Source organism: Rattus norvegicus, chromosome 8 (assembly GCF_021556685.1).
Source record: "Rattus norvegicus strain SHRSP/BbbUtx chromosome 8, alternate assembly SHRSP_T2T, whole genome shotgun sequence".
NCBI classification, from domain to species: Eukaryota; Metazoa; Chordata; class Mammalia; order Rodentia; family Muridae; genus Rattus; species Rattus norvegicus.
Window position 1 is genome coordinate 58741109 of NC_141541.1, and position 27636 is coordinate 58768744.

At 46.3% G+C, this 27636-nt stretch overlaps 1 protein-coding gene across 3 annotated transcripts in view; it reads right to left on the minus strand.

Annotated features, from left to right (window-relative positions):
* Dixdc1 (DIX domain containing 1) overlaps positions 1 to 27636 on the minus strand; it is a 73342-nt gene that overhangs the window by 21536 nt on the left and 24170 nt on the right. For 2 of the 3 annotated variants that reach the window (XM_087562743.1, NM_001395147.2), the window contains 9 exon segments: positions 24400 to 24529; positions 19861 to 19986; positions 16910 to 17141; positions 15769 to 15876; positions 9217 to 9329; positions 7052 to 7200; positions 3698 to 3787; positions 2364 to 2417; positions 1124 to 1174 (listed from right to left, as the gene is read on the minus strand). In XM_087562743.1, coding sequence (XP_087418869.1) covers positions 1124 to 1174; positions 2364 to 2417; positions 3698 to 3787; positions 7052 to 7200; positions 9217 to 9329; positions 15769 to 15876; positions 16910 to 17141; positions 19861 to 19986; positions 24400 to 24529 — 1053 coding nt within the window. 3 annotated transcript variants of the gene reach the window in all.

Consider the following 27636-nt stretch of genomic DNA (forward strand, 5'->3'; position numbering starts at 1 on the left):
AATATGCTTTGGAAAGTGTTACTTAGTTAGGCTTGGCTAGCCAATGAAGGTATGTGCAAGAAAGAGGGGAACAGTAGAAGCTTTAGATGAAGACTTGGATGTTATGAGTGAATAACATATATTCAAAGTTATTAGCACAAGCATTGTATATACCAGCAAAATAGTTCCCCCAAAGCAGCTAGTCTAAAATACCACCAACAGGAGAATGAGTAAATACATATTTAATTACACACACACACACACACACACACACACACACACACACACACAACTATTATGGGGGCCAAAGAGATGGCTTAGTCATTAAGTGGACTGGCTGCTCTTCCAAAGGACCTGAGTTCAATTCCCAGCACCCACATGGAGGCTCACAGCCATCTGTAACTCCAGTTCCAGGAGACCCAACACCCGCTTCTGTCTCTTTGGTTACCAGACATGCACGTGGTGCAGACATACATGCAGGGAAAACACCCACACACATAAAACAATTATAAAGAAGAACATTATGCAAGTGTAAAGAAACCCTAAAATGGTTTTTACTCCCAAACACACAGCTAAGTAAAGCAGCACAGGGCTCAGCTGTCTTCGAAGTATACTGTTACTTAGGTTGAAAAGCAGGAGAAAGTTAACTAGAATACTGGATAACTGCTAAGTTGCCTCAAGCAGGGAAAACAGGTTGTGGTGACAGTGGTAGGTTGGGGGTGGGGTGGGGCAGAACTAGTGGAAGAACTTCCCCGGTGCTTTTAAACCATTTGAATATTATTAACCACTCCAACATGGTTCCTTTTTCTTTTTTCCTAAAAAGGACATTTTTAAAACTGAGAGTGCTTTCTCAAAGAGCAAATCAAGGTGGCCCAGAGGCAAGTGACAGCACCGTGAGTCACAAGTAGGAGACATAAGCCTCAGCAAAACAAAGATATCTTCCTCAGCCTGACTCGCTACCCACCGCAAAGCCCTTTCCATACCCCCAGCACCAAGCCTGTAAAAGAGCCCTAGCAAAAGCCCAACAGTCCCAAGGCTGCCTGATGCTCTCAATACTCACTAATAGAGCACATTACCTCACAGAGGCTTACAAAAAATAAACCTAAAAAAGACAGAAGGAAAGAATTCAATGTCTTCATTTTACCTTTATCCCCTGTAAGTTTCTGGCTTCTTGTTTGCATTTCAGCAGTTCTTTCTACAAACCAAACATAGTGAGATCAGATGGTGGCTTCTGAGTTGCTTCATAAGCATTACCTCATTCTGTCAGCAAGAAGACAAAACCCAGTTGGCCGATCCATGAAGATTAACCCATCAGCTGAGGCACAAAGCAGATCCAGTCCTGTAAGCAGTAAAGACTGACCCTCTGTCCTCCGGGTACCCAGTGCTGAGATCCCAGGCAGGGAGAAGGCACCCCTCCAGCCACACAGGCTTTCCACATGCATCGATCCTTGTTAAGAGGAGGATGGGATAAGACCATCTGAACCTCCGTCCAAATCTGTGCTATGTTTCTCTCTTCTGCTGCCCAATACTTTATTTTGATTTTATTTAACTTCAGTAAAGGGTTGGCATACTTCTGATTCTCCAAAAGGCTATTGTCTTCTTTTTTTTTTTTGACTGAGGCTATTGTTCTTTGTGGTCCAAACAAAAATGAACTTGGCTTTATAATGAGAAATTGAGTAATTGAATTTCCATATATATGGATGCAACTAAAAATAGAGATTTGAGAGAAGCAATGCCTGTTACCGAGACTCGGGTCGCTTCCTCTTGTGTCACATAAAAGATTCATAAGTAGCTGATCTAAAATGGGATTCTTACCCTGGCCTGCAACAGATGGGATCAAACGTTATCAAAAACGCAGGTCTAAGTGTGTACACATGCACATAGGCATTTGTCTGGGGAGATTTGTTCAGTCACAGTGCTCTACCATTGACCTAGAAGAACTCCAGAAAATGTTCATAAAAAAGAACCACACTAATATTAGACACTCTCCCCCCTTTTTGAGGCAGGTTCTCATTATGCAATTCTGGTTAGCCTGGAACTCAGTATGTAGACCAGGTTAGACTCTAAATTATGTACCACAATGCCCAGTGTAGAGTCATCTTTTTCTCTCAATTAAAAAAGGGATCTAGAAAAATTTCAAACTTACAGAAAGATATACCCCAAAATAGAATAGATAACTACTATGTAGGTTTAAGATTAAAAAGGTTGTCATGAGCGACAAACAGGTCAGATGTGTCTCTCTCCTCCAAAGATAGACATGACACGGATAAGGTTCAGGTAGCCCCTGGCACCGCATGCCTATCCCTCTCTAGAATGTCCCAAAGCTGGCACATTCTGTCCCCACAATTATTTTCAAAGGGGAAAATGTACACGTCATATCCTACCTTAAGGTCCTGATTCTCCTCCATACTTTGATCCAGACGGCTTCGGATTATAATCTGAACACAAGACAAGAGACGGCCATGCGTCAGTACTAAAGTTCACTGGCTGTCAGTCAACAAACACTCACTGGGCACCTACCAGATGCCACTCCCATCAGGGGAACACATGCCCTCTTCATACAAGCAAGTGCTCCATTGCATGACATAAGACAATACGGATGAAGCTTACGGCAAGCATGTGTCCTGGAAGGAGCCGATGGAATGGGGAAAGAGGAGCTGAAGCTGAGGAGGACAATGGGAGTCAGACCATGAAGGGCCGATGAAGACATGGGGAATTAACACAATGGTATTTACAAGATATTTATGTTTATTATTTTTATGTGTACCTGCGTGTGTGCCTATGGGTATGTGCTCATTGAGTACAGGAGCCTTGGAGGCCAGAGGCAAAAGATCCCCTAGAGCTGCAGGGAGCCACCTGACATGGGCGCTGGGAATTTAACTCCAGTTAAGTGCTCTTAACTGCCGAGCCATCTTTCCAGCTCCATCAATAAAAAAGTTTATACAGAGGGAAGACAAAATAATCCTTAAATTATTCCTATAATTTCATTGAAAATGGGCAAGCAGAAGTTAGGAGAATCTCGATTCAGGAAGACCCATTTCGAGGCTGCTGGGATGCTGGATGAATGAGGGCCCAAACTGAGAAAATGGAGACAGTGGATATGAGAGGAGGAGGAGAAAGAACTCAGGGATGGTATTCAGGTTTCTGTTTGGGGCATCCGAGTAAACGAGGTGATGTGAGCACAAGCAGGAGGACAAAGGGTCAGTGGCTAAGTAGAGGACAGAAACACTTAGCCGAGGACCCACAGAACCCACTGCAACTGAGCACCGATTAATGAGAAGCTTTGTCCTGCTCTACAACTCTGTAGAGACCTGAACTGGAAATCCATCTATGAGAAGCAGGTACAGAGTGAGTGAAAACACGGAAGGCAGATGGCACTGCCTAGTCACTGTAAGATTGATGAGGACCCAGACAGGAATGCCGAGGAGATCCATATTATGACAAAGAGAAAAGGAAAGTTTCGGGGGAACAGGCCATAACCTGAAGGGCAGTAGGGCCATAGGTTTCTTTGGTCATTACCATATCTCTAGCACTGTGGCCTGGTGTCTGACTCAGAGTCAGCACTTTCTGGACGTCTGCTGATTAAAGCAACAGGGAAACCAGGAAGGAGTAACCAAGAATGCAAACAAACTCTAGGCATCAGGAGAGAGGACTTCAAGGAGGTGAGGTCAGGTGTGAGAACAGCCAGGCCTAGTACCCAGCCAGACATGGAGTTTACCAGCTGTTCCTCGGGATTGACTCCTGGTTCACAGAGGGCCACCGGTCTTTCCTGTTCATCCTCCGGTAGAGAGCCATTGAGTAGCAAGGCCTGGATAAACCACAAAGAGAGGAAAAAACTGAATTCCCTGCCACCTGATTCGGTCTAGAGTCAGGCTTGGTAAGTTCACCACGAATACAAATCATCGGATAAAAAAACACGTTTCTGGAGGAAGCCAGCCGATAAATAACCTCTGCTTGTTTCCAATGGCCCTGATGACACACTGCTCCCTCCATAGGCCCCTCCCCCCAAGTTTAAAGAGTCTCATGTATCCCATAATGGCCTTGAATAGCAGAGGGTGGCTTTGAACCTCTGATCCTCCTGTCTCTACCTCCCATGTGTGGGGATTTCAAGCATCTATGCCTAGTTTACATAGCAGTATGATGAGACCTAGAATTCCGTGCAAGCTACAGAGGCACTGTACCAACTAAGTTACATGCCCAACCCCATGGATCGCTTTTATCTCTCTGGATACACGGACCCTCTGCTCTGAGGATCCTAGACTCAGGAGAACTAATAACAAACCTTCCCTTTGGAAGTGTCCAAACGCATTTCAAATTCAAACTGCCCACATATAGCTCTACCAGCTGAAGGGGGATCTAAAAATCATGTGGAATTTTCTTGGCTGAAAGATTACAGTATATTACAATGAACTGTCTGAAATCCATTGAAAAACAGGGTCTTGGGACTATTTGCTTTTTGTTTGTTTGTTTTAATAGTTCTGCATTTCACCCCCTGAGGCAACATGAATAGAAGAAAGAGCTTTACAGAGATGGCCTCATTCATTTCAACACCAGGCTGTTTTTCATTAGGGCATTAGTGAGTAGAAAAGGGGGCAGATATACCCAGAAGCTCAGGAAGCTCGGGCTTTCAGACCCTAGTACATTGCCTCTCTCAAGAACCCATGCCTAACATTGCATTAATAGTTTGTAATCTCATTCCTTTCCTTCAAAATTTACTTTGAAATTTATTTTTATTATTGATTGATTCTAGGTAAGTCCTCACTATGTAGCCTTGGCTGATCTGGAATTCACTGGCCTCAAACTGAGAGAGATCTATCTGCCTCTGCCTCCACGTAGCATCTTGTTCTGTTACAGTTTATTTTTATTTTTAATGTCTCTGTGTGGATTTCTGCATGTGACTTCAGTGCCCACAGACACCAGAAGAGGGTGTTGGATAGCCTAGAGATAGGTACAGTCACTGCCTGACGTGGGTGCTGGGACGTGAACTCAGGTTCCATAAGAGCAGTACACGCTCTTCCCAGACAAGACATCTTTCTGTTGTGTCTCGTCTCCCCTCTCCCTCCCTCCCTCCCTTCCTCCCTCCCTCCCTCCCTCCCTCCGTGTGTGTTTGTGTGTGTGTGTGTGTGTGTGTGTGTGTGTGTGTGTGTGTGTGTGTGTGTGTTCTCAGTCTTGGCAGTCCATGGCTTTGCCTGTGGGGCCATCTCACCAGAATCTTATTCCTAGAGCAGCTTCCTGATATACTTTAGGGCCCTGAATTTACCTCCAGGAGGTATTATGAGATGTTATCAGGTGACTTAAGGGTGGGAAACTGTGTTCTCCTTGTCAGAGTTTTGTTTCAACTTGAAAGACAGCTTCAGAGGAAAAATACAACCTGTCTGAATAAGTAGAACGCAAATTCATCAGATGTGTTGATGGAGAATGTTTAAAATTCAGCCAATGGTTTCTCTACTAAAGACTGACGATAATGTTTGAGAAAATCAAATGAACTTGTTTTTCCCATGGAATCCTGGGGAGAGGGGTGTGCGAGCAGGCACAGTGCCTCAGGCTGCAGGGAACCGCAGAATCGGAGACGCTGTGAAAGCAGTAAGCCTGGCGACTGCTCAGTAGTCTCTAAGGATTGCAGACCAGTAAGTCACAACTCCTCAACGCTGAAGCAGCTGAGGGGTTGGTGGACACTGCCAGCCCTTTTGTACTCCTCAGTGTCACTGGATCCTCGCATCACAGAGTGGCAGTGACTTACGACTCCTCCGTTGGGAGGAAAAGTTAGGCCATTGCCTTTCTTTTTTTTTTTTTTTTTTTTTTTTCTTTTTTTCGGAGCTGGGGACCGAACCCAGGGCCTTGTGCTTGCTAGGCAAGCGCTCTACCACTGAGCTAAATCCCCAACCCCGCCATTGCCTTTCTGTTTGTCGACTTTCTTTCTTTTTTGTTATTTCTGTTTCATCAGTCACTGAATTTCTCATAATCTAAGGAACACGACTCAAACAGAGCCAAACCGATAGTTATACATGCCTTGCTCAAATAATGCAAATTATTTCAGGGGAGAAAAACCTGGTTAAGTAACTCCACCCCCGGATTCATGGAACACTTCTTATTAAAACAAGAGTAAATCATTAAGTACGTATTACTGGAGTTGCAGAAAGGGATCCAACAGAATGCTTTTTAAACACAGAGCAAGAAGCAGACACCATAAACTTCAGGAATGTTTAGGATGTAAGCCTTCCTCCAATTGGCCTGGGTTCCTGGGGCATACATTATGCAAATCATTTTACAGAAGCACCAATCTCCTTTTTCTTGAGGAACCCTTTGTGTACCCACCCTGTCACTGACTGGGAGCACGCCCTCCACCACCCGCCAGAGCCTCACGCATAATGTGGGCTTTGTTTATGTGTCCATAAATATTTCACAATTCAAAACCGGTGCAGTTCCCAGCACAAACAGAATGGAATATTCCTACGCAAAGTCAGGGTCATCAGCACACTATCAGGGCTCCTCCAAACAGAGCCAATCAGAAAAAGGACAGAGGGTCGAAGGGGTCACGGTGGGCTCTTATGTCAAGTGGGTCAGCCAGTGTCTGGGGGAGATTTCCCTAGCCGATAGCACAGGTATAGAAACAAACGAAGGGCTGTTTGTCCACGGCAAACCTCTGCTACCATAGCACTTGCCTTGGCATCAGGTGTTGGTGTGAGTAGGCAGCCAAGTCCCTCGGCCAGACACAAATGGAAACCTGGTGGCATTGCTACCTTCTTCCCCGTCTGCTGCAGAATTCCTGGGTGACAGTCTCTGCTAGAAGCTGCAGTTGCAGGTCGGAGAGTGCATAAAAGATACCCACCTACCCAGCGGGAGTCAGTCAGAGCTCCCTGTGGAGCGTCCACAAATCCTAACAGCTGGACAGTAAACAAGGGTCCCAAAGTCCACTTAAAACATTCACGACAGGCACATTTCACTCTTTGCTACAACTCACACACAGCTAAAACCAGGTGTGTGTGGTTTTTTTCTTTGCAAACGGATACTACCAACTTAAAAGGAATAATTAGCTAGGGCACCGAGAACAAACTGTGAAGGAAAGGGCTACCTGTAGTCCTGAAATCATTTTCTTGGCTTCCTCCATTTCTTTTTCCAAGTGTTCTTGTTGCTCCAACAGTTGTTCTTCCCATGTGGCTTCCAGGTAGGTTCCTGGGCTTCCCGGCCTCCAGTCTCGGGATAATGGAGAGCCTGTCTCGTCTGCGAAACGAAAGGTGGGACCGTAGTTCATGATGAAGATTTCCGGCAGGCAGGCAGGCAGAGTGCAGTGTACTTCAGAGGTTCAGGTCACCTGCCTTCTGAACCCGTCTGCACAGACGCACTGGCTCTCCACTAGGTGGGGTTGTGAGGCACAAAGAACTGGTTGTTAACTGAGGTACCCGGCTCAGGAAGGCACTGTAGGAAGCAGCAGGGCTCCTGCCACAGAGACCTGTTACAGCACACAAACCCCCAACTCTGGAATTAACGTCAGACTTGGCTTCCCCTCATAACCGACTATAATTTTCAAGCCAAATTAACCCTTTCCTCCCCAAACCACTTTTGGTAGTGGTGGGGTTTTTGTTTTTATCAGAGGGGTAAACTAAGACCCTAGCACCCTAACTAAGACAATCCTATTCCTTTCACCCCTTGAGTCATAACTAAGTCCTTTTCACACAACACCATGTGAGTCAATCCTGAGAAAAATTAGCAAAGCGTGCTCACAAAACTTGAATATCACTCCCCAGTTTATTTCCTGGCCTTTAAGACCTCGTTGAACCCCAGAGAAGGGGGATTCTAAAGGGGTGAGGAGGGAGTGGTTGAGTGGGTAGAGGAGCACCCCCTTAGAGGCAAAGGGGAGGGGAATAGGGTGGGAGATGGGGAAAGGGGATGACATTTGAAATGTAAACAAATAAAATTATTAATAATTAAAAAAGAAACAGAAACAAAAAAAACAAAAAAAGAAGAAAAAAACTCAAAAAACCAAGAAGACCTCTTTGCTCCGGCGTCCCTGTCTGCTCTGCACCACTTACAGGCATCGCCACTTACGTGCACTGTGGAGTAGAGGGTGAGCCCTTCAGTGAGCTTCTTTACTGCTAAGAAGTGCACAGTAATCATCTGGGTTTAGGATTAAAGATGTTAACGTACACCTTTAGTCCCAACTCTAGGGAGGCAGAGGCAGGCAGATCTCTGTGAGTTTGAGGCCAGACTGGTCTACAAATCCAAGTATAGGACAGCCAGGGCTCTATTATACAGAGAGATCCTGTCTCAAAAATAAATAAATAAAAAACAAACAAAAAAATTTAATGTAAAGATTAAGGAGTAAAGCACAAAGGACCCGGCAGTATCTAACAGTGCAGGTACTCAATAAATACTGCTCTCCTCCCTCTTCATGGCCTTAAGAGTTTGACTCTGTGGGTGACTCTTGGTCTTTGAGACAGGGTCTCCCAGGATAGTCCAGGTTGGCTTAGAACTCACTAGGTAGACTAGTTGGCCCCAAATTTGTGACCCACCTGTCTCCATCTCCTAGGTTCTGAGAGTATGACACCCCACCCTACAAGTCTACAACTGGTACAAATGTTCGGCAAGCAGAGAAGACTTTCATTTCAGTTCTTCTTTTGCAGGGTTCAGTTTCATTACAAGTGGGCCTCAACCCAACGCTTGCACTTTGCTTTATCCGAGTTTCTTTTCGTGTTTAAGTAGGGGGAAAAGAAAAAGATACTTGAGGCAGACTCAGAAGTTCGAACAAAGAGAACTCTGTGGTTCTTTTGTAGCTAGCCCTGTACTCTGTTGCATGTTCGCCGGCATTTTGGTTCAAACTATGTATTCCTGACTCCAACCTAAGTCAGCGAAGCACCAGAATTATCTTCATGAAATGGGCATAATAGAGCTATTTACACAAACAAGGCTTCTGACTGACAAGGCTTCTGACTGCTCCAATGCCATTTATCTAATTCGTAGGCAGCCAGCTAAGGAGGCTCCGTGAGACTGGTGTGAGCTCTTCTGACAGCCTAATACCAGAACTGATGTTCTGTAAGAGGATAACTACATTAATTGGCTCAAAGGCATTAGAGCCCGCTGGAGCTGATGCTCCATTCACAGACAGTGAAGACAGACATGGTCAGGAGGCTTAGTAGTCAGACACACTAAAAACTTCAGGCTTTAAAAAGCTCCCCTGAAACAACCCAGGCAGGCAGGCAGGCAGGCAGGCAGGCAGGCAGGCAGGCAGGGAGACGGTACCTGTTCTGTTCTCTATTCCTTCAGAGGGAATAATCACAAAATCGGCCTTTTCCTCTGACTGGGTTATAATGGATTCGCTCTTTGCACTGTGAATTGGACTGGGTGAAGTCAGACTGTGATCAAACAAAAGAGAAGAGAAGCAATCATTATGAACCGGTATACAGAAGACAGTTTTCACAGCTCATCTCAGAGCTGTATTATTTACACCATGCCTAACATGATTCCTAGCTCACAATTAGAACAAATGAAATAAATGTTGAATGAATAAATTAAAAAAAAACTAGTCCTTCCGAGCATTTTTGTTTTTCATGTCATTTAAAGACCTTATTTTTAATTATATGTAATTATATATATGGGGGTGTGTGTGTGTGCAGTGAGTGTGTGTATGTATGCAGTGGGTGGGGGGGTGCAGCAGGGGTGTGCATGTGAATGCAGATGCCTGTAGAAACCAGAACAGTGTTGCGTTCCCTGGACCTGGAGTTTCAGAAGTTGTGAGCCGTTCTAGGTGGGCACTGGGAACTGAACCTGGGGCCTCTAGAAGAGCAGGAATCACTCTTTACCACGGAGCCATTTCTCCTACGCCCTAGGGAGTCTTTTCTATAGTAAGACTGCCTTTAAGCATACTTGATTAAATGAGAGTTACCAGAATAGGCAACAAATCGTTTTTTAAGAATTGTGTGTATCGGCCACTATCAGTTCGCAGACCCACACTGACAGGGTGATGCTTGTGTTCCATTACTTTTGGTGCTGGGTCAAAATCATATTTCCAATAATCTGCGTCTCTGATAAGTAACCGGAGATCATCTCTTAGCTAATCCCAAGAGGACCAGTTTGGGAAAGAGACGGCTGGAGTGGATGCGACGTCAGGATGGGCAGAAGGGCAGGAATTCATCCACAGGTGAGCAGAATATAAGAAGAGTGCGGACTGGAAAGACAGCTGACTGGGCAAGAGCACTGACTGCTTTGGCAGAGGACCCAGGTTCAGTTCTTAGCACCAAGACACTGGCTCAAAACCATCTGTAACTCGAGTTCCAGGGGATGTGACATCCTCTTCTGACCTCCACAGGCACCAGGCACATACGAGGTGCACAGACATAGAATGCAGACAGAACAATCATACATATAAAAATAAACCATTCTTTAAAATAGGAGGAGCGATAGGGCAAAAGGAGAAAACCCTGCTAGTGGCAGCCAAATCGAACATTACTTGATTAGTTCTAACTGAAGAATTATTATCTTTGCCATAGTTTCCTAGTTTTTTTTTTCTTTTTCTTTTTTTTTCGGAGCTGGGGACCGAACCCAGGGCCTTGTGTTTGCTAGGCAAGCACTCTACCACTGAGCTAAATCCCCAACCCAGTTTCCTAGTTTCAAATCATCTTGAGACACCTTTCAATAATTCTTGGTCTGATGTACCTTTGGGAGGAACTGCTGAGATTTTTCCAGGAAGCAGATTTTAAATCTTCCCATGGACAAGACAAGATGGGAGCATGAGGCTAATTATCTCAGGGATCAGGAGTCTGCGGGGCCCTTTCTCCTCACGCTACACTATGAGAACATCAGCTCTAACACAATCTCAGGGGCTGTGGAGACTATGGCTCTGCCCCCTCTTAGGAATTCTTTCCAAATCCATCACCCAGACAACAGTGAAGTGTCTAGGACTCACTGACCCCCTTAATGTGCCCCTGAAGTCTCACAGGCTAATCCTCACAACCACAAGCAGGAGTTAACATTTCCTCTTCCCAGAAACCACAGAAAAATTAAAGACAAGCACAGCGGAAGTAGCCAGACTTCAAAACCCGTGTGTGGACCAGTGTCTCACAGGTCTCCAGAGCTGACCAACTTTAGTGGAGAGGATCTCAATTGGTGCTATGCTCTCTTCTTTTTTAAAAACTGTAAGAAAAAAAAACTTTAAAGCTTCACACCACTGCAGATCATTGCTTTACCTAAACCCATAGGTGCATAGATCAAACAGGTGAGACAAGTGAGGGGCTGCAAGTAGCTTTCAGAAATGTTGAGTGTTTTCTAGAGCCCTCTTTATCTATTTTCACTATGTAGGCAATCTGACCTCCAGTTCAACATGAATTCACAGCCAAAAAGCTGTAAAGGGGCTGTGTTCTTGATAAAAAGGGATTTATGAGTGCCCAGACCCCAGCATTTACCACTTACAAAACTGGGAATCTAGGCGCACAAAGTCCTTGTCAGCTGATCCTCTTCCTCAGCTGACAAGGTGCTAGGACGATAACAAGCCCCACTGCCTGCATCTGGCTGGACCGCAGGAGGGATGTGCGAGACAAACCAGAGGGAGGGCATAGGGGATCTAGGATGCTGAGAAACCGCTTTCCTAAAAGCAAAGACGCATGCTCAGTTCCACCTCTCCCCTCCAAGTGAGCTGCCTCCCATATAAGGGCAGAAGGAGGCGGCTGTCTGGATACCCAACCCCACCGGGGGAGTGGCAGAGCAGCCAAAAGAAAACAACATTTCTTTTTCTTGAAATGAGACTGCCAGGGTAAGGCCACGGAGGTAAGACTAGGAAATTAGATGACCAAGATCAAGGACCTCGGAGGGAGGAAAATCCTGAGGCGTGTGTCAGGGCAGCAGCACCTTCCTGGAAAAGGAAGGAGCTTTTAATCTTCAGCCTCAGGTCAGAGAAAAGTATCTTCATGCTAATTAATTGTAAGACTTAGGCTCCTCCCTAACTAGCTTAAAAGTAATATTTGACAAACAAGTAATCTCTATTTACCATCATAATGCTCTGAGAACTATAATAATCTTGTCAGAGAACTGCTGATTACAAATGGGTCCTATATATACATTTCTTAATCTACTATCTCACCAATATTAATTTATTATACCAGCAAACCCCAACAAAGATATTGCTAAATTAGACTTACATCAATTTTTGAAATGGGTAATAGACGAAAAGGAAGAGTCCTGTCGCCCTTCTAAGTGCCTCCATTAGCAGACATATAGGCTCGGTCTGTGTGTGGAGCCTCGAGTCGGCTCCAAATTCCTAAAATCACTCTATTTTGTAGAGCTAATCCCACACCAGCAGCCTGTCCTCACAGAATAGCGCCCCCAATCATCTCTTGTCAGGGGCCAACCAGGACCCCATCCTGGCCCTGCTTCCCCTCATTTCCCCACCTCAAGAACCAAATTGGCTTCAGCTCACCATTTGACTTGTGTCCCTCCCATGGTCCCCTCCTGGCTCTGGCTTCAGGAAGCCTGCTTCCCTGGGTGAGGTAGGAGGCTGAGCGTCACATCACTCCTAAATTCTGGCATATCCCCCCCGCACCGGAGCTCGAAGAACGGTTCCAGAGATCAGCCAGCCAGCGGAACGGTTCGCCCGGGTCTCCGGAGAAAGTAGGAAAGGGAAAAGGTGGGCGTCCTGTCCCGGGGGACCGGGATGCTCCCTAGGGTGAAGCGCGCTGTCCCGGTAGTTCAGACACCGCCGCAGCCGAGCCCCAGCGGAAGCTGCCTCCCATCGCCCGCGGCTGGTCGCTGGCAGCAGCATCTTGGTCCTTGCGGTCGCGCGGCTCCGAGCAAACCCCCGGACAGCCGCATTTTAACCTATCTCCCTCGGGGCAAGAGGCTCCGGTAGCTCCAGCTGAGCGTCGAGTGGATCTAGCGTGCGGTGCTCCGGCTCGGCGCCGCCTCCCGATCCCTCCCTGCACCCACCCCACTCCCCGCTCCTCCCCCTCCCAGGCTGTCACACGCGGCCAGGCAGCGCTGGGCTTCGACCCAAGCGCTGCCGACGGCTCTGGGCGGAGAGGTAAGGGTACTGGCCAAGGCCGGGGCCAGGGGCGCGGTCCGGACCTGGCGGGGCTGAGGGCTATGGAGCCTGGGGAGCGGCGGGGGATGGGCGGCGCGCTGGCAGAACCTGGTGGATCTGATAGTCCTGGTGCCTAGAAGCCCAGCATCGAAGACGTTGCCGTTCCTCTCTGACCCCTCCCTTCTTAAACCCGCGGTTTCAGGACTGACCTAACCCGGGGATAGGAATCCTAAGCCCTACTCTCCAAGGACTGGGAGATGCTGGCAGGATGGAGATTGGAGCTCTCCCACAACCACCAGCAAACCTACAGAACGCCCCCCAACCCACCCCCACCCTCGTCTGCAGCTCCCACCTTCCTTCCCCTCTATCAGTTCCTGTGTTGCTTACCCCCACCTCCCTTACCCCCTCCCCCAACTAAAGGATTGTTCTGCTTGGATACAGAGAGAGGGCTGGTGGCCTTTTTTCTGGAGCAACAGGAGGATTGAGCTTTGCCAGGGCATCCTTGAGAAGCAGCCAGGGAAGGTGTTTTGACACCACAAGATGTCTATCTTATATTCACAGCTACACTCCATCCAAAGCTGCAACATCTCCAAGATTCCTGGTTTGGGGGGGGGGGGGGTCACAGAGCCATTAGGTGGTGATGGAAGTGGGCAAATGGCAGAACCTGCTAAAAGCTCTTCTTTCTTGAGGAATCAGTAAAGAAATAGGCAGAGTGTTGGCTCTATACCAAACAGGAAAATACTCTCTTTTGGCACTGCTAAGACTGTTGCCATTGACCTAATGCAGCCTTATGTCCAGCGTGAGTCCCTCACGCTAATCTCTCTCCTGCTGCAATCTGAGTCCTACCTAGAGCAAGGAAGCAGTCACCCCTAGGAAACTCAAACTCTCTTTCCAATTCATAGACACACTCAGGCTTGGGAAAGCCAAAGGCCAGCAGGCATGCAGGAAGCAATAGACCTCATTATACAACAAAACTGCCTTTGATTCTGTACTGACATAGACAGTCACAGCCACAAGCAAAAGAGCAATGGTTTGGAGTCTCATTAAAAGCACACCTACTGCTTCACGGGAGAGCTGCTTTGGGGGCTGGTCAAAATGCCCTCAAGTGGACAGAGATGAACTTTACAGAAAATTATGGGGACACTACACTGAACACTGAAATGTTTAAAGGTGAATGGTATGTTGTAGATCCATTTCAGAAAGAAAAACTACACCCATTATGTGTAAACATTTTAAAGTGGAGCTGGGCTAGCAGTACGCTAAGATGATAGAAAGAGTCCCACAGGACCTCAATACATCAGCAGACCATCTGTCAAGCAGGATGAGTGGAAAAAAGCAGGAGAAAGAAAAAAGATAGAAAAAGCACATAAGGCACAACGAGACTTAAATAGATCAGACCATGCTGGATTGGAGGGAAAAGTAGGAGGGAAAAGATCATCAGAGGATACATTAACTACAACTCAGCATCAAAACCAACTTCGCAAGTAGACTGGGGATGTGTTTATAGGGGCACAATCTCCATGAGCCAGGACAATCATCTTTTTCTGCCACTACACTTGGCATTGGTCAGGCTTTTATTACTGCAGAGTGTCCTATTCTGGCCTCTGCACTTGGCTCTAAGAGAAGCAGTCGTCCTCTCGACTAGTCACAAACACCCATAGCCCACTTAAATGCATACTAATGTGCCCCAATTCTTAGCCCTATAAACGAATGTGGAAATGCTAATGCGTCAGACAGTCGTGCATAATTCCCTTTCTTGCTGGGAGCTTTTTCCAGCCTTCTGTGGCTCTAACTAAAGACTCAGACTCAGCCTGCAGGACTGTGCCAGGGAAATGGCTATCATAAACACTAGCAGCTCATACACAAACACTGGGCTGGACTAGGTACTGAAGGGCCCAGTCACGCCCCCATGTGGTCAGAGCTAATTACTGTCCCTGGGATACTGCAGTTTCTGTGGGTGGGGAATTCACTAATACTGTATCCCATGCTTCTGTCGACACAGAACCCACAGGTAGTGCTGAGAGCTAGCCCTTGAATACCAAGCATAAACTGAGGATGGCAAAGGAGGTTAGGTGCTTTTAGCTTGTCAGTACTAGGGGTTGAACGCAGGACCATCTAGCAAGGCAAGCACTCTATTACCAAGTAATACACACATCCAACGGCAGGGAGCTGAAAAGCCATGGGTGGACAGTTAAGAAGTGGATGAACTCCTGAGTGAATGTGTATTACTGACCCAGGCACTGTCATGTCAAGGACCAATGCCTCAGACCCGTGGGAAACTGGCAAAGCCTACCCCAGCTTGGCCAACTGGTAAAGCCTTCCTCTGGCGTAAATGCAAATGCCGACAGTAGGCAAGTATGAATATTTACTAATGATTGACCAGTGTGTAGAAAAACTAGCAAGTCCTGGATGCTGAATGATGACAGCCTGAGACTGTTCATTTAGAGACCTACAAGACTAACTCATTCTTCCCCTCTATGCTATACCTAAAAAATACATCAGGGGTTCCAGGCTGCATGTAGTAGGTGGTACCACTCCACTAGAGTGTGCACACCTCACCTGACCCAACTTTTTGGCATATGTGTGGATCATTTCTTTAGTGTTTGCCCTTTCTTCACTCCCTCACTACCCGTCAGGTTTCCAGGCCCAAGCCTAGAGGGATATATGGTACACAATCCCACAGATGCCTTCTTGCTTTTGGTCTTGGTACTTGAAGCTTAGAATCCCCCTGAAATGCAGCTTTCTGCCAGACCGTAAAGTTAAGAATGGGAAGCCATGGTTACCTGGAGCAGCTGGACTCAGATGGGGACCTTTGCTGGCCTTCGTATTGCTGCACAAGTGCTCGCACACTCCAGTATGGGTTCTCGATCTCCTCATCCACACTGGCATTCCTAGGGGTGAAGGCGTGGGGTGGGGACCAGAAGAGAGGACAGTATTAGTTAGCTCTGCAGTTCAGGTCAGCTCTGCAGAAAATGCAGATGTCCTGCCACTCAGTCTGCAGTGCAGGCAAGAAGATGAAAAAGGGAGCCGGGTAGGCACACACCTGTCATTCGAGCATTGGGAGGCAGAGGCAGGAGGATCAGAAGTTTGAGACCAGCCTGGGCTGCACAGCAAGATCCTGTCTATAATCAATCAATCAATCTCTCTTTCACACACACACACACACACACACACACACACACACACACACACACACACAGGAATAAATATAGAAGGTAAACAATTAAAAATATTGACCTCTTTCTATGTCATTTAAAACCTAGGAGCGAAGGCATTGTCTGTGATACCGTGGGATCATGTTCTCCTTTAACAACTACATAACCCTCAAAGCACTTCCTACCGAGAAGTTTCAAGGCAGTCTGGCCTTATGGATACAATCCCAGGATACAACCTCCCCAAGATGGACTACATATCTCCCAGTGAAGAAAACACACTGTGCCAATCACATATATTTAAGTTTTCAGGATGAGAGCAAATTTCCACACATGGTTCCTTACGTTCTGCTAGCTGCAAAATAAACAGCTGAGAAAAAGAAGGCTCAGCCTGGCTTGCTGCTGTGAGCCCGTAATCCTATCTATTCTTGAATTTAAACAGCAGGAGCCTGACTGGACCACAGACCGAGTTCAAGGCCAGACTGAATAACTTAACAGAACCCTGTCTCAAAATAAGGCATAAGAAGGCCAAGGATCTAACATAAAAGCAGAGGTCTTGCTCCGCATGTAGAAGGGCTCTAGGTTCACTCTCCTGTATCGTCAGAGAAAGCCACGTTTTCCTCACTAAGATCTCCCTCCCAAACCTCCAGTCACTTATCTTCACTGCAGTGTGGGGGGCTGTTCAGTTGGTATTTCCATCTACTCACACTGTGATTATCTAAGCAAAGAAATGCCAGAGAGAGGAGCCAGTTCCCCTTCCCCAGACTTTTACCTCTGTCTGTATCTGAAGACATCCCGTCCTGACCGTGACACGTCATGGCACACATCAGCCAGAGCAGCCGCTGCTCCTTGGGCCACAGCGGTGGCACAGTGTGGTTGATGACTCTGCACAGAGGTTCTGGAGTCTCGCCCCTGGCTCACCGTCCTGCTAGAGCCAGGTTTAAAATGAGCTGCCAAGGCAAGGACCAGCCTCATGATAGACTTCAGGTTTCCTTCCACAATATCTACAGGATAAGAGAGATCAACAGGTGCTGAGAGGGAGGCAGGGTAGATGCATTTAATATCTATCGCTGGTACTATGGTCAACCAGGCAGGCAGTCTCCATAGCATAAAGCCATGTTCAGTGAGGGACACAGAAGGTTTAAAAGCAAGTACGGTGAAGTATCACAATAAAATGGTTAGATCAGAGAGGCACAGGGGGTCTTCGGGAGTTCGTGGGGAGTTACCTTCGAGGTATCAAGGATGTATTACTAGAGGAAGTGAGTCCTCAATTGGGGCTGCCTGGGGGTCATGCTTTAGTAGCTAGTAGGAGAAGAATAAGAACAGTCCAGGAAAAGATACATGCAGAGCTCCAGAGATCAGTGTAATAGGGTGATATCATCTGCTAGGAAAGCTATGGGGCACGTGTGGCTGCTGAGCACTTAAATGCTACTACTCAGAACTGAAATGTGCTCTAAGTAAGTACTATAATTAGATATATAGTAAATATCTTACACACACACACACACACACACACACACACATACACACACACGGGAATGCAAAAGATCTCAGACAGTATAAAGAAGATAGAATGTGGGGCTGGAGAGATGGCTCAGTGGTTAAGAGTACTGGGTACTCTTTCCAGAGGACCCAGGTTTGATTCCCAGCACCCACATCTGTAACGGATGTTCACAACCATCAGTAACTCTAGTCATAAGGGATCTGATGCCCCTCTGGCCTCTGAGAGCACTAGCACACACACAGTACACTGACATATATGCAGGCAACATTCCTATACACATAAAAATAAATAAAATAAAATGTAAAGTATCTCAGTATTAACTTCATGGTAAAGTGATGGGCATAGTGGGCTAGATAAAATATATTATTAAAATTATTTTCAGTCCTTGTTCTTTATGATGTGGCTTTGGAAACCTTTTAAGTACTTATATGACATGTGTTCTATGCCTATGGTCCAGCACTACGCTGGAGAAAGGGAGAGAGTTGGGTGTGGTGCGAGCCCCAGAGCTCACAGCAGAAGTGAAAGCTGAGAAAAGGGAGGGATGAATGGGTGGGTCCTTTGGGACCAGGGAAGCTATAGGAAAGGTGCTGGAATTTTCTCCAAGTGACTTCCAGATGCACAGGGGTAGGGAGCCCATGATACCTGCTCTTGGATCACCCCAGCTGTGGCACGGAAAGCTGAAGGGAGAGGAAACCAAGGCAGCAGGACTAATTAGGAAACACAGAGCTTCTTCAGGTAAAAGACAATGAGGCCCTGAGTGGAGTCTTCCCTTAAAATAGCCCACTTTACTGGGCCAGATCCCCAAGCCCACTCCACATGGGGACTGGGTTAAAGCTATCACTGCTTGCTGCCCTAGAAAAAAAGAGGGAAGAACACACACCACACACACACACACACACACACACACACACACACACACACGAGGGAACACACGTTCTGAGAAGTGCTGGTTAAAGTTAATACAAGCAAAGGAAGACATTCCATTGTTTGGCTTTATAGCCTTTCAAATGGACAAAGCATGCACAGGATTATTTGATGTCCTCTAGCAGATGCTCTTAATGGTCACTGTTTGCTCACCTGAGTGACTTCAAACACACAGAACACCAATAATACAACATGAAAGGGCTTCCTCCCGCCCTCATGCTCAACAAACCAACCTACAGACAACAGACCCAGAGCTGGTGCTGAACAGAAGCGGATCTAGTCAGTTCTAGAAAAAGCATCAAAAGAAGGAGGCCTCTGCTTTCTAAGGATCCCAGCCTGTGTGCTTCCCTACAGCACAGGCAAAGGGTTGCACCACTAGAGAAGAACACAGAAATAAAGGCTGCAGGGCTCTTTTTGTCTGCATGGAATGGTCTCACAGGAAAAAAAGGAAGCTAAAAAAATAATTGCTTTTTAAGTTAAATGTAGCACATACCTCTAATCCCAGAATGTAAAACAACAGAGGCAGGAGAAACACCTACTTTGCGGAAAGCCTAAGATACAGCAAATTCCAGGCCAGCCAGGGCTACACAGTGAGACCCTCACTGTGTCTTGAAAAAAAAATATATGATAGACTATATATGTACACACACACACACACACACACACACACACACACACACACACACATGCTGAGGCTGGGAGGTATCAGAGCTGTGTCTGAGTTGATCCAGTGTTGCCTAACATTCACAAAGCTCTGGGTTCAGTCTCCAGCACTAGCTGAGTGATGGTGTAGTTTTGTAATCTGAGCACTGAGGAGGCAGAAGCTGGAGGGTCAGAAGTTCAAAGTCATCCTCGTTTCTTCTAGGAAATTGAATGGAAAAAGCATAAGTTATGGTGGTTTGTAATTGTACTTGATCATAAAACCCAAAGAACTCAAAAAAAAAGAAAGAAAGAAAGAAAGAAAACTGCAATCTGTCTTCATCCTTGATCATTTAAACGAGACATTCCAAAATTAATACCTCAATTTTGTCATTTATTCTTATACCATTAATATTCCCACACACATTCAAGCAGACCTATATTCAACTCAAATTAGTGGAGAGCTTTCCCCTCTAGCCAGCTCTCTGAAGCACTGGGATCTCAGCACTCCATCACTGTCTCCATGGAAAAAATGAGAATACCGTGCACCAAATCCTATTCCAGTCTGCTCAGCGCCGCTGGTCAGGGCCACGTGGCCAAGGGAGCGCTCTACCTAGAAGCTGAGTGTTTCTTCCCCGGATTAGGTGCTCACTAACCTTTAGCCGAAGTCTGGTGCATACGAATATTTTTGGAAGCCACAAACTGTAGGACCCTCTCCACATTGCTCTTCATCTCCTGCTGGTTACTAGGACTCAACTGTACTCCGCTCAGTTTTTCTCCTGCTGTTAGGAGAAGAAAAACAACAACATCGACAACACCTAAGATCAGAAGGAAGAACATCGTCACGGTCTCATAACGGCCAGGCTGGGGATGCAAACACTAAAATTCTCTATTAATAAATGAGTGAGTGAAGTCCCGGTGTGTGCACCAGGGGAAGTGGTTGGAGAACGGAAAAATGAAAGCCTTTCAGAACACTTCAGTCTTTCAAATGGAAGCCCATAGTGAGGTTATCTGTGCACATTGATTAATAAAATAAATATTCACTGTGTGCCAAACACTGTTGTGGGCATGACAGAAAGCAGGAAGGTAAACAGAGTCTCTTCACTCCCCATTTATACACGAAAGGTAAACAAGTCAATGTTTAATATAATTTAATATAATATAATATAATATAATTTAATATAATTTTGGGGAAGAATAAAGCCTGAGAAAACCAGGACCTTTCTGTTAATATGGTGTTGCAGAGTCTGAGTAAGATGTGCTTATATTTAAGAAGGGCACGTGCCAGACTGAAGAGCCATACAGGTGAACCCCAAAATGGGATGAGTTCAGACTCTCTGAGAGGCAGAAAGACAATATGCTCTTTAGGCAGGAAGTGCACACCTATGACTTCAGCAGTAGGGTGGCTTAGGCAAAAGCATCAGGAAGATTCAGGTTAATCAAAGTCAGCCATGGCTACATAGCAAGTTCTGGGCCAGCCTGGGCTACATGCGACTCTATCTCAAAAGAAAAAAAAAAAGGCCAAATGTGACTAGAGTGGAGTTATCAGAGTCAAGACCCAAGAAAGGCCCTGTGGATAAGCAAGGTGGGTCACTCAGGGCTCTGTGGACCACAGGAACAACCCTGAGTTTTATTCTAAGGGGATGGAAAGCCATCAGGACTTCCACACAGGTCAGTGACACTATCTAGTTTGTGATAGTGACTGTGTATGGATATGGCTCATAGAGGGAATGAAACAGAGACACAATTGGGAACAACCGTCAAAACAGTCAAGGTGAGAGATAAAGGTGGTTGGGGTTTAGGTGGGAGAGGGTGCTGGCCGGAAGTCAGGTGCTGAGCATATTTTGAATACAAAGCTGACAGCACATGTTAAGACCTGGCTGTGATACCAGAGGGGAGGAGAATCCCGGGGAATGCCGTCTACATGCTGTGCTTGATAAGTCTGAGAACGGTAACACTGAAGCGCTCCTGGACAAAGACAGAATATGCAGGTGGGCATCGAGGCTAAGGAAGTAAGGAGCATGGTATGGGTGAGGAAATAAAAGGTTCTGATTGGCTGTAGGTAAGACATTTGAGCAACGGTGGAGAACAGGCTGCTATGGGCGTGCCTAAACCCAGGGAAGAGCTAAAGGCTAAATACACCAAGCTGGGGAGAGAACATGAGGTTTTCTCTTCTCTTAGGTATATGTGCGAGTACATGAGGTGTGTCGGGTGTGCACACGTAGGTGGGCATGGCTGCGCAGATGGGAGAAGCTGCTGTCTTGCTCTGTCACTATATTCTTCATTCCCTTGAGACAGGTTTTAATTTTTTGTTTACTTGGACTAGGGTGGTAGTCAGCAAGAACAGTGATCCTCCTGTCTCCACTCCTCGAGTGCTGGAGTTATAGGTATACTTGTGACCATGCATGGCTTTTTAAACATGAGTAGTGGGGATTCGAACTCCAAACCTCATGCTTGCACACGAATCACAACTCAGTCCTGTTGAGGTTGTTTCAGGCTGGTTAAAACTGGATCTTGGGAAAATAAAAACAGACAGATTCTGCTTCCAGGTTCATGGTCTACCTCTGGGAGTTAACTCTGGCTGCCAGGAGGGAGGATGGGGAACTGTGGCCACTAACATTGATTATCTATCAAGGGAGAGGACATAGAATCACCTAGGAGACAAGTCTCTCCGTTGAGGAACTGTTTATATTAGGTTAGACTCTCTGGCCATGTCTGGGAGAGGATATCTCAATTAAGTTAATTGAGGTGGAAAGAACCCCCTAAACGGGCGGCACCATCCCCTGGGCTTGGGCCCTGGATACAGGGAGAGGAGAGAATGAGCTGAGCCCAGCATCCATTGTTCGCTCCTCTGGATGTGGCTGCAACTTGACCAGCTGCCTCAGAGCCCTGTCACCACTCCTTCCCCATTACACTGGACCTCTCTTCAAGCTGTCAGCCAAGGTAAACCCTTCCGTCTGTGAGCTGCTTTCGTTACAGAGACAATGCAAGCTACATTAATACAGTATTTGTTAAAGAAATACAGGTGGAAGAGCTTTTGGTTTTAATCCTTTGTGCCTAGATTTCCTGCCAGGCCACATGTAACCTGTCTAAATAAAGGAAAAAGAAGATGCTTAAAATGGACTTTGGGTTTTTTTTTATTTTATTTTCAGTTATGTACATGTGTGCATGCTTGCGTGTGTGTGTGTGTGTGTGTGTGTGTGTGTGTGTGTGTGTGTGTGTGTGTGCATGCGTGCCTGTCTGTATGAATACAAGGGCAGGTGACCTTGGAGTCCAAGAGAGGAGTGACCAGAGGCTGGAGTAACAGAACTCTGTGAGCCACCATACTGGGATGGTGGGAGGCAGACTCAGGTCCTCTGCAGACTCAGTGTACACACTCTTAATAGCTGGGCATCTTTCCAGCTAGGAATCTGGAATTAAAACAGAGCTAGGTTTGGACCTCTACCTGGATACTCGTTATGTGAACTCGTGAACTTGCTAAGCCTCGTAAACCATCAGTAAATAGTATTGATCATTCATAATCTACAAATTTGAATTCACAAATACTCCAAAATATGAAGTATTATTATTATTATTTTATGTACATGGGTGCATGTATGTCTACGAATGCTCAGTGCCGAGGGAGGCCAGAAGAGGGCAGCCAAGTCCCAGCACGGGAGTTAGAAGTGACTGACTCACTATTTTGAGTTCCAGAGGACCATGGGACTCAACCCTGGGCCTCTGAAGAGCAGCCAGAGATCTTCACTGCTGAGCCATCTCCAGCCTAAAAATCTGAGGTGTTTTAAGCATTACATTGTTGCTCAAAAGATTCCTGATTTGGGGGCATTTGGATTTTCCAATGCTTAGGTGTAAATGCTCAACTCATTTTTTTTTAAATCCATAATCTGAAGCATTTTTGGTCCAAGAATTTTGAGTGAGGGATATTGTCTGAACTCAAACCCACATCACAAATAAATCAAAATAGCAGACTTGGCTATATTTTTGACACATACTTAAGTTTGTTTATTTATTTATTTATTTATTTCCTTTTGTTTCCTGAAAACAGAAATAATAATATCTATTATTATTATTATTATTATTATTATTATTATTAGGGTGTTATGGCCAAATAAATTCACACAGGTAGAAAACAATCCACCCTAGAAGCTGCAGTTATGACCACCGCATGAGTGCTCAATCATGATCTGTCTCCAAAGGAAGTGTTCACAGATAGGTTGCCTGTTGCAAATCAGCTTCATCCACACCACAGACCTCTGGGGCACCAAGCAATATCAACAGACCAATAACAAATGTTGGAGAACTTATTCTGTGCAGTTGCCTAGGGTTTGTGGAACCATAAAAGCAAATTACAGTGTATCATTCTCTTCAATAGCTCAGTCTATACCATGGCTAATTGCTAGTCAAGTGAGAGAAATCATAGCAAAGCCATGGACAAACATCATGGGTATAGTGCTATGGAACTTACAACATCAGCCCCCAGAAGTGAGGAGCAAAGCCCTTCCATAAAGGAGGTGAGTCCTTTTGCTGGTGACTTTCTCTTTTGGCCTGAATGCTACTCCCTTTCCTGTGTTTTTTTTCCCGTTCTTGTTCTTGTTCTCTCTCTCTCTCTCTCTCTCTCTCTCTCTCTCTGTGTGTGTGTGTGTGTGTGTGTGTGTGTGTGTGTGTGTGTGTGTGTGTGTATAAGTGCATGCATGTATTTTGCCTGCATGTATATTTGTGCAGAAGAAAGTATTAGTTCCCTTAGGACTGGAGGAGTTGCCATGTGGATGCTGGGAATTGAACCCAGGTCCTCTGCCAGAGCAGCCTGAGCTCAATGGCTGAGCCAACTCTCCAACCCTCCCACTTCTGTTTCATAATTCAGACAACAGTTCTTCTGGATGCCGTCCTCCCCTCTTCAGACACTAATTCTGCTCTGCCATTCCTGCGCCCCTCTATGTATCCCCTCTGCTTCCCTCCATCAGAAGGACAGTAATAACGCAGACCTCACTCTCTAGACTTTCCAATTACACTGGGAACAATGCAGTGCCCGGCACACAGCGTTTACTGGCCCACACGTGAGTTAACCTGGGGCAAGTACTTTAAGTTTTCCCGACTCCATGTATTCTAAAGAAGGAACAACCTGCTCTAAAGGGCGTTTGGAGAAGAAAGAAGTCAGTTCACGTCTACACTAGCACCAGAGTCCAAGGCCAACTGACCAACAATCTCGATGAGATAGGCCAGGATTACTCCATCTCGGAGATCCTGTCGCAGGTCCTGCACAGGCTTCACGGATGGCCTCTTCTTCAGCTGGGCATTCACCCAGGCCACATAGGCCTGTAGCTGTTGCTGGAAAATAAAAGGTGGAGATAAGGGAAAGATGGCATATCAGTCTCATCCCTAGCCTGACGCTGTAATGCAGCTCCAGATGGTGAGGGACAGGACAAGATCTCTATTGGGAAGCAGAGAAAGTTCTTAAGATATCCTATCAGGTCCAGAGCATGCTCTAAAACCCCTAGCTTTAGGTTAACACCCAGGGATAAACTGACCTCTGACTTACTCAATACTGCAGACACAGAGAGACCAACGTTCCCAGGTCGTCACTCCCACCTCTCGTGCTTTGCTTGCTTATTGAGGCTGAGTCCAGGTCCCCAGTCAGGATTCCGGTTCAGTCACTGCGCCCGTAGCCCACCCTAGTTCCTCATGGACTTTATGCAATGGACCGTGACACTCCTACTCATTGATCTTGTGGAACCAGACACAAACCGTGTCCCGAGCACAGCACCACCTCCCACAGTTGCTTCCCTTAGGACCACCAAGGTTTGGTCACCCCACACTCAATGCAACATTCACCCTCCCGAGGTCATAGCCCTAGGATTGCTACAGAGTTCATTTTGATCTGTGTTTCATATTGACAAAGGATCTGATTGCAGAAGACTGGGGCTGAGAAGGAAAAGGGAACCATAAAGTGAACAGGAGCTCCGGGGACAGAGGGGAGTTTTCCTTTCCTTCATACAAAGTTGGGACTCTGTATTACCAGGAACCAATGAGACTTCCAGGTTGGGACATCTTAGGGTCGCTTCCTAAGTCTTACACAGTCGTACGCCTTCCATTTTCCATTTGACAGAACTTGTACTCCACACAGTTAGCCGTTCAAATCTCAAGCTGCTTTCCGGGGCTCACATTAAGTCTTTAGCTTCTCTGCTGGTTTTTGGACATCGCCATTGGGAGACAGCGCTAAGGCGAGCATCCATCAGCTTCTGACACTAGAGGACCTGCAGTGGCCAGCAGGAATTGGGAGGAGGAAGCTAACATTTCCTGAGAACCTGCTATGAACTAACCACCATTTCTGGTGGTGTGTTCTGGTTTTTGTGGTACAGAGGAATTGAACCTAAGGCCTGCTGTGTGTTAGCCAAGTAATCCACCCTTGAGCACTATCTACAGTCCTGTTTCTGGTATTCTAATTTGATTACGAACACAGCAGGCCTGTCTGTTTTGCTTTACGAGGTACTTTGTCTGTGCAATAGAAGAAGACCTTGGGGCATCTGTGATCAACCCCTATTCCTCTATGTCCCTGCCATGCTTCAGCCTGTCCAACCACAGTTCCCCAAATGCAGGACACTTTCTCACCACCGTACCTCCCTCTGCCTGCCAATGCTTTTTAAAGTCTCAACTCAAGCACCACTTTTTCAGAAAACCTTCCCTGACCCTCTCACATACCTTAGACTCAATGAGAACTCTTCAACTCAATGAGAACAATTCAACTGCTTCACCAATAACTTGAGTGCAAGCCATGGGACAGAAAAGCTCTCATACCTCTACACAAGCATAAGAACCCGAGTTTGGGTCCTGAGCACCCACATAAAAAACTGGACACAGTGCGTTGTGCACACTTAAAACCCCAGCACTGGGTGTGAAGACAGGCAAATCACAGGAGCTCACTGGCCACACAGTCTACCAAAACTCCAGGTTCAGTGAGAGAGCTTGTTTGAAAAAATAACAGAGAGTGACCGGAGAAGGCATCCCAACATCAGCCTCTGGCCTACACACACACACACACACACACACACACACACACACAGAGGCATGCACACACCCCTGTATACATACACCTATACACACACACAACACTTGCAGACACACACCCCTGTACATACTCCTGCATGCACATATCTGAACAGACAACTGAACACATACACCTATACACACACACCTACACATAACAGAACACCTGCACACAAACACACCTGCACACACATCTGTACATGCACACAACACTTGCGCACACACCATGAACATACAAACACCAGCACACACACCTGCTCACATCCCTGCGCGCGCGCGCGCGCACGCACGCACACACACACACACACACACACACACACACACACAAACGCGCCTGCTGAAAGAGGCAAGCTCTGTAAGGGTTTGTACAGGTGCTGAGACAGCATTAGTCAAGCATGAAGGCCAAGAGATTAAGGAGCAAAGGAGGCAAAGCGTGAACTCAATAGGCCTAAGGTGTGAAATATGATCTCTGCAGGGAGTCACGACAGTTCACAGTGATTTGCCTCTTAAGTACCCAGTGCTCACAAATATTTGCTTCCTGAGAGAAACATTTGCCGTGTTTCATCAGGCCCATAGCTAAGTTACTGCAGAAGCCCATTGTGCTGTGACTTTTCAGTAGGGCAAGGTAATTTCTTCTTAAGTAACCGCAGCCTTGTCTTGGATGCAAAACTGACCATGGGTTCCAAACTACTTCTTGGGCACATTAACCCCTGCTGGGGTCTTCCAGCAGACAGGGAGCCCCAGCATGGATGATAGCAGTCACCACCTTTTCAAGTTCTGGAGCAAAAGCTATACCAATTCCCTTAAACACATCTTTCGCTCATTTTTTTCTGATTGATTTAGATGGTCTATCTACGATGAAGACTAAAAACTGGGACTCAGAATAAGGTGAAATAATCCATTCAAGGCTACCCAGATAGTGAAACACGAATATGAGATTCAAATTTAACATCCAGGGCAAAGTTGGAGCTCTTCCCACTCCTAAATTAATGCATCTCTGAGCTGTAAGTGATTCTGGTGAACCTCGAAGGATGCTCTTTAGCTTAAAGTGCCCCTCCCACAGGGGCTTCCCAGGTCCCCTGTGCACTACTCCTCTACACTAAGTGGCTCAGTGTGGTTCAGATCAGCAATAACAGCATCCCGTGGGAATCCACCGGAAAGGCAGTGTCTTGGTGTCTCCCAGCTCTACCAGAACTTGCATTTTAATAGGATCCCCTGATGCCTGTATGTGCACCTGAGTGTGACGAACAGCAACTCACACCACAGGTTCTCTCTCCAGATGCATGGCATGGCCAGGATGAGCTGGGATGCAGCTCAGTGCCAGAGTCCCTGCAGTTCACAGGGATTCTTATGCTTCTGGCCTGAAGGTGCTATAGTGTGATGTCTATAAA